Below are 7,198 nucleotides of genomic sequence, written 5' to 3'. Positions count from 1 at the left end.
ACTCTATATGGGTGCTAGAAACTGAACTCTGGTTCTTTGCAAGAAAAGCAAGTGCTCTTTACCACTAGCCATCTCTCCAGCCCTTTCAAATATATTTTATTTTTGATTATTGCCTTATTTTTAATGAATGTATCATGTGTATACCTGGTGCCAGGGACATTAGAAGAGGATATTGGCGCCTCTAGAACTATAATTAGAGCCCAACATGAGCTGCTAAATCAGTGCTGGTAATTGAACCTGGGTTTTCTGGAAGAGCAGCTTGCGATCTTAACCGCTGAGCCATCTCTACAGTCCTTGAATCTATTTTAGAACATCTCACTAGAAGTTCCAGATTAATGCTCAAAAAGAGAGTTTGTTTTGCTTTGTTTTCACCTTTGATTTTACAGGAAGAGGAAATTAGTTCCTTATTAATTTCTAGCTAATAAGTCACATCAAGGAGATAATCATCTAGAGAGATGGTAAACAAAATACTTTTTGGAATATGGTAAGAAATACACTGCTAGAAACAGAAATCTATACTGTGTTTGTGGTGGGTAAGTCCTAGGTCACTCTTCAGAATTAGATTCAAGGTCAATTACAACAGGAATTGCAAAAGCATATGAGACCAGGATTCCTTTAAGTCACAATGAACAATTTTCATAAAAGATCAGGTGTTAAAGTTCTTATCCTAATGATCTTTGATTCCTTGAAATTGACTTAGTAAGTGCTCAGTTGTTCTACAGTTCATTCAAAGGCTATTCTGTACCCTGAAGTTCTTGGCTCCTCTTCTTTCTCTGCCTAGAGATTGACCTCTTACTGGGAAGGAGATAGGAGGGTGCCAGAGATAGAGACTGAAGAACTTTCTTTCAGGTTGATTCTCCCTGCTGAGCTTAGGATTAACTAACTATATGTCTCTTCTAGAGGTCACAGTGCCTGATGCATTTTACACTCCTGAGATCATAGCTGCTTCTTCTAGGCTCCAGTAGTAACCCTCTGTCTTCTAGTCCTAGGCTGTGGTTTGTAATGGGTCCTGTAGTGGCAAGCCTTGGATAGATCTCATTCATTGTTCTGTGGCTCTTCATACCAGTCCTCATTCTGTAAATGTGCCTTTCTTCCACTCAAGTATCTTACTTCAGCATACTGCCTTGCCAGAATCTGGACTGATAGAGAAGGAGAGGGCCACGAGGATAGCTCAGTGGGTAAAATGTTTGTCTTGAAAGGATTAAGACCTGAGCTTGATGCCAAGAACCAACATAAACATGCCAAGAGCAATTTGACAAGGTGGCCCAGAAAGTAAAGGCACTTGCTACCAGGCCTGAATAGACAAATTTGATCCGTGAAGCCACATGGTGGAAGGAGAGAAGTAACACTTAGAAGTTGTCCTATGACCTCCACATGAACATATACTAACTAGCTAACTAACTAACTAACTAAATAAATAAATGAAATTTTAAAAATTAAAATTTTATGCCAGGTATGGTGCCACCACTTGTAATGGCCTTATTCCACTTCTGAGCATTTGCCACGGTATGAATGTGGAGGGTCAGAGGACAGCTTTCAGGAGCCAGTTCTCTACCTTTCTAGTGTGGGTTCTGGGGTTAGAATTCAGGTCCTCAGTCTTGATGACTAGCACCTTTATCCATTGTGCCATCTTGACAGACCTAATTATACACACACACACACCAGATAGCTTATTAAATGTTCTTTATCTTATGGTTAGTAATTCCACTCATTTTATACTCAAAAATATTTAAAAATCCAATACATATAACCAATAAAAACCATATATGTGAATATTGATAGCAACACTATTTGTGGCATCAAAAAGTCAGAAACTGAAATGCTTATCATCTAGTGAATGAATGAACAAAATGTGGCCTATCCACACAGTGAATTATAATTAAGACCATAAATATTAAAAATCTACAACATGATTAGACTTTTAAAATATTTTGCTAAGTGAGAGTAGCCAGACACACATACTACATGATTTTATTCAAATGAAATTTCCAAATATGACCTTATATAGACACAAAAGCCAAGCTAATGGTTGCTTGGATTTGACACATAAGAATAATGACTGTTTAATGTGTACAAAGGTTCCTTTTGGGGGTGAAGCAAGTGCTCTGGATAGAGACAGTGGTGTTGATTACAGTTACTAATTTAAAGTGAACAACTAAAATGCAAAAACAAAAATCACACTGCAAACAATGCTGATTGCCATTGACTAGTTCCCTGAGTTCTGATGTGGCCTTCACATATCAGTAGCCAGTATTACACATTTTAATATATTTAATGGGCTATATAAAATACTTTTATATGTGTGTTAGGTAATGATAATGTCAAATGCACTACTCTTTTCCAAAATGCTTTGGTAATCTCTTGGTACATCTAGAATTTTTTATTCTTTTTCAAGTACTCTGAAACTCACATTCCATTTATTCCTTTTATCTATCTATTTTCCCTTTTATCTATCTTTTCCTTTTTTTGTTGTTAATTTTTCAGGCAGAGTTGCAAATAACCCTCACCAGCTTTGAACTACTATATACCAGAGGCTAGTCCTAAACTCTTGATTCTCTTCCCTCCACTTTCCAAGTGCAGAGATCAGTGAGTAAAGGAGCCATCATGCCTTGTTCTTTTTATTCATTTTATTTACTCATTTTGCAATTGAAGTACATTTAGATTATTTCCATTTTTCTTCCCACATCCACTGGATGTGACTTGTACAATCCTGACTGCTAAAATGAATGATCTTATCCTTTCTTGCAGTCCATATTTGTTAGCAGTTTTCTCAAGATACACACATGCACATACTTATACACATACTTAAACACATTGGTTTCTAGTTTTAAGTTTTAAGCTCATGAACATTCAACTTCCTTTTAATATTTCTAGCAGCTCTGACTATCAGGAATGCAATGGAAAATAAGAGAGGGTAATATGGGAAAGAATATTATTAAAATGGACTACATATGAAAATGTCCAAATGAAATCCATTATTTTATACAATGATTATAGTTAATAGTTAGCAAAAGCCATGATTGTTTTCCAATAACTCTACTAAATAAAAGAACTTTCCATCTATGTTTGTAAGCATTTTTTGTTGTTGTTGTATTTTTTTGGTTCAGAATTTGTAATATGACTTTGTAAGTTCATAAAGTACACTGGGTATCTCTAACTTTTCTTGGTTCTGGAATCATGAATAAAACAAAAGTGTGTGTGTGTGTGTGTGTGTGTGTGTGTGTGTATTAGTAGAATTTATGCCTAAAACAAAAATGTTATTTTAGTAGAATTCATGCCTCAGCAGTTATTTTTCCAATTATGTGTTATGTGATCTAAGTCATCTACATTCTCTCGTTTTTAAAATCTAAACTACTTATTTCTGAGATAATGGAATTATAGCATTTACTGTGATTATATGTTGTCAAAACCTTCTTGTAGTTTAGTACTATTAACTTAGTTCATATTTTCAGTTAGAATAGTTCAATGACACATTTTATAGACCCAATCCTTTATTAATATATTTTTTTCTTTTTTATGCTTTTACTCTTAGTCATATACCATATAACAACATTATGGCAAATAACATGATACATACACACACACACACACATATATATATACATATATATGTATATACATGTATATGTATATACATATGTATATGTGTGTGTGTATATATATATATATATATATATATATATATATATATATATTCCCATAAGGTTTTCTCAGTGACTTGGTAGTTTCTTTAAGCCCACTATGTTATCAATGTGATGAAATCACCTAACAACATTTTCTCAGAATATATCCTTCTTATTAAATAATGTTTAACTGTACAGAGATGCTAATGTAGTTTCCTTTGACTAGTCTTATAAAAATTTTACCCTAAGAGTTTTAAGCTTCTTATGCTGTACTTTTTTTATGTCAAAATTTATTTTTTTAAATACTAAGTACCTCTCCATGTTTATTTATAAAATTAACCCATTTATATTTATTGTAAATACAAATGGATTTATTCTGTCATTTTATTTTTAACCATACTTTCTTCTTCTTTCTTTTATTTTTCTTGTTCCCATTTCTACCTTTTGTTGAAGTGAATAGGTTTCTTCATTCCATTTCCCATCTCTTAATGGTTCGAATATCATATATCCAATTCAGTTTTATTCAACTTCAGCATTATTTAAGCTTTAACATTCTGATGTCATACATTCAAACCAAATATTTCTCAAAATGAACATCTGGCACTATTTTGCATTGTATATTCATTCCCTAGTACATTTTAAATTATTTTCTGAATTCTCATTTTCACACTTTTAAAACTAAATTTCCATTCATTTTATAATAAAGATTAAATGTAGTGCTAGGTTAAGCACCAGTCTTCATAAAGAAGTCTTCAACTATTCATTCGATTTTCTGATTCAACCAATAATCCTCTGGTCCAAACCACAAAATCATCTTTTCTCTCCTTTGTCTTTCAAAGTCACCTCTTCCATTATCACTTTTATCAACTCCATCTACTTTTTTCAATTTCTTTGTTGTCTCAAAACATTTTATATCCACTTTACATTAAAAAAAAAAAAAGACTCTACATTCCACATAGTTTTGAATAGATTGTTTGCCTCTACATTTAATGAACATCGTTTTCCAGCAAGTCTATGCCTTTCTTCATTATTCCTTCAAAATGGCGGACCTAGACAGTCATGATCAGTACCACGTGCGCCTGCGCCTCCAGCGGCCATTTCACCCATCAGCCCAAGCTCCAGAGCCCGCCCCTTCTGGCGCCTGCGCAAGAGCCCCTGGAGCCTTGTCGCTCCTCCCCCTCTAGCTGCATACGCCTGAAACCGCACGTCCCAGTGCTGTCCCTCCCCCGCAGGCTGTGTACCGCCCCCGCCCCTTTCCTGTGAGATTCTTCCGCCTAGTGGAAGGTCCGTCTTCGCTCGACAGCCTACGCGCTTCAAGTGCAATCCAATAGGCGCTCATGGTCCTGGGTCTCCCCATTCAGTCTTATCTGTGAGCCCGTGCGATTTTCTTTCTAGCCACAAAGTCGATAACCGATTCGGCAGGACTCTTTTGCGTAGCGCGAGGCAACAAATGGAAGAATGGAGCTACGGCGGAGGGATCTGCCGACCGCGTTCTGCGCGCTTTAATGGGGGGTCGGCTTCGAGTCGGTGCTGGGAGGGGGGGAGGGAGGAGGCAGCCAAGGAATTGTTTTTTTTTCCTCACCCCGCCCTCTCCAGTTTAACCAATAGGAAAGAAGGGTTTCTTCGGATGCCCCGCCCATCCCCCGCGACTCATCCAATCACCGGTGGCAGCGGCTCCGAGGGGGCGGGCCCGGGAGGCTGTGCGTGTCTTGTGAGAGAGAGCTCTTGAACCAAGTCAGATCTAGAGTCGGCTGGGCGGCTGGGTTCTCTTGCCGCCGTCGCGGGTGACTCAGGGAGGCGGGAGGCGGGGTAAGCGCTCCGCGGGCCTCGGCTGCGGGAGACAGAGGGAGAAAGGTGAAGGACCCGCGCGGGCGGCCGCCGCGTCTTCTCGGCTCACGGCTTAGGACGGGCGGGGGTGCGCCCGAGTCGGCGGCCCGGAAGCGGGGGGCGGGGGCGCGGCAAGTGTCGAGTCGCGAGCTAGTCCACGGCGGCTCCGAGGCCGCTCGGGGCGGGGACCGGCCGCGGAGACGGGCCCTCGGCACTGAGGGAGCCTTTTCTTTCACAGGGCGAGGGGACGAACACTTAGGCAAGAGCCCTGGCGCTGCGGCTCAGTCCTCCCTTCGCTCTCTCAGTGTCCAGCTTTGAAAGGTTTGGAAAAAGCGAAAGTTGTTGGGGCGAGAGGGTCACGCGGCACTCGGGCGGGTGTTTGCGGGGGGGAGTGCTGGGGGGGTTGGGGAGGCGCGGGTGTTAGCTTGGGGTGCGGAGTCCACCTGCGGGGGTGTCACTCCACCGGTCCCCGTCGGCGCTTCGTCTGTTCGGGCCGCCTCCGACCTCGGCCGCCCCCCCATCGCATTTTGTTTTTGTGCCTTCTGCAGGGAGGAGCCCTTCCTGCTGGCGTGGAAACCATGGTGCTCACGCTCGGAGAAAGTTGGCCGGTATTGGTGGGGAAGCGATTCCTCAGTCTGTCCGCGGCCGAAGGCAGCGAAGGCGGCCAAGACAACTGGGACTTGGAGCGCGTTGCAGAGTGGCCCTGGCTGTCGGGGACCATTCGAGCTGTTTCTCACACTGACGTTACCAAGAAAGATTTGAAGGTAGAAGACAAAAAGAGTAAAACAAAATACAAAATCCCCAAACAAACAAACAAAACCATCTTCTGGGGGGCTGGGCAGTCAGACGGTTTTCAGTTACCTTGGTAACGGGACAGTCGAATGCCCCTCCCTCCCTTTTCTGAAATGGGCCACTAGAAAGTTGGCTGGTGATCAGAAGGTGCAGAACTCTAGACGGTGAAAGTCTTTGAACTAGTGTGTAGTGTCAAGGTGTGTTTGGCCTAGAGCTCTAGTGACCTGAGATTAATAATGGGGTTTGGGATTGTTCAGACATGCTTCATTAATGCTGGCACTGGGTCCCACTGGGACAATCTGATTATGCCCCCAACGGGAGTTATTGTTTATTAGTAATAGGTTAAAGAAGTAGATGACATTTAGAATCATTGAAGGCTAGCTTGGAAGTGCTTTCAAAAAAGACGATTTCAGATGGGGGTGTTCCTCTATTTCTTCATTCAACTTTTTAAACTTTACAGCTTGGAAATGGAAGTGTGAATGTAAGGAAAGGAGCTTAGTTGTGTTTATCTATTTAGTTCTGTTTGGCTTATTCTGGCGGTGGGTATTTGCTGCTGTATGGTTAGTGAGGCAGGAGTAGGTCCCTGGTTGGTAATGAGGCTGGGTTGGTGTGGATACAGCCATATATGGAAGCCTTGGGTGGAGCTGTCCCGTATAGGGTGTTTGAAAGGAAGGAGAGAAATGGAACTCGTGTGACCAGCAAACACATTCTGGAACCTTTTTCAGTTAGATCTTTTGAAAGGAATGAATTCTCTGTGATACACGTATTGGTGTGAAAAAATAGTAGGGAAAGTGAGGAAGCCTTTGTGCCTACAAAGACTCCTTGTGAAAAAAAGATGAAAAACGATTCCTAACAAAGGTTTCATAGTGATAATAACTTAAAAAGAAGCTTGTCGGGACAGAAGATATTTCTACCCTGAGTAATGTACATGCTTTGGAATCTTCTGAGTTTTTTTT

At 40.9% G+C, this 7,198-nt stretch overlaps 2 protein-coding genes across 2 annotated transcripts in view; one reads left to right on the top strand and one right to left on the bottom strand.

Annotated features, from left to right (window-relative positions):
- Positions 1-5,281: 5,281 nt before the first annotated feature.
- Positions 5,282-5,971, bottom strand: LOC116099919 (nascent polypeptide-associated complex subunit alpha, muscle-specific form-like). Its single transcript, XM_031384025.1, has 2 exons — positions 5,818-5,971; positions 5,282-5,679 (listed from the first exon to the last, which is right to left on the bottom strand). Exons 1-2 carry the CDS (start codon positions 5,969-5,971, stop codon positions 5,282-5,284), a joined length of 552 nt encoding a protein of 183 aa, XP_031239885.1.
- Positions 5,320-7,198, top strand: part of Kdm3a (lysine demethylase 3A) — a 45,676-nt gene continuing 43,797 nt past the window's right edge. Inside the window, exons 1-3 of the mRNA XM_031382133.1 lie at positions 5,320-5,432; positions 5,689-5,771; positions 5,999-6,214. Of these exons, the coding sequence (XP_031237993.1) occupies positions 6,029-6,214 (186 nt within the window). The 5' untranslated portion in view covers positions 5,320-5,432; positions 5,689-5,771; positions 5,999-6,028. The remainder of the gene's footprint in view (positions 5,433-5,688; positions 5,772-5,998; positions 6,215-7,198) is intronic.

The sequence above is a fragment of the Mastomys coucha genome, unplaced genomic scaffold, assembly GCF_008632895.1.
Source record: "Mastomys coucha isolate ucsf_1 unplaced genomic scaffold, UCSF_Mcou_1 pScaffold20, whole genome shotgun sequence".
Taxonomy (NCBI): Eukaryota; Metazoa; Chordata; class Mammalia; order Rodentia; family Muridae; genus Mastomys; species Mastomys coucha.
Note: the sequence above shows the minus strand (reverse complement) of the source record. Positions and strands in the feature narration are given on the sequence as shown.

Coding starts and splice junctions, on each gene's coding strand:
- LOC116099919 (XM_031384025.1), bottom strand. CDS start 5,971: ATGGGGGGGCGGCCGAGGTCGGAGGCGGCCCGAACAGACGAAGCGCCG. Junction 5,680..5,817: donor CCCCGCAAACACCCGCCCGA/GTGCCGCGTGAC, acceptor GCCCTGTGAAAG/AAAAGGCTCCCTCAGTGCCG.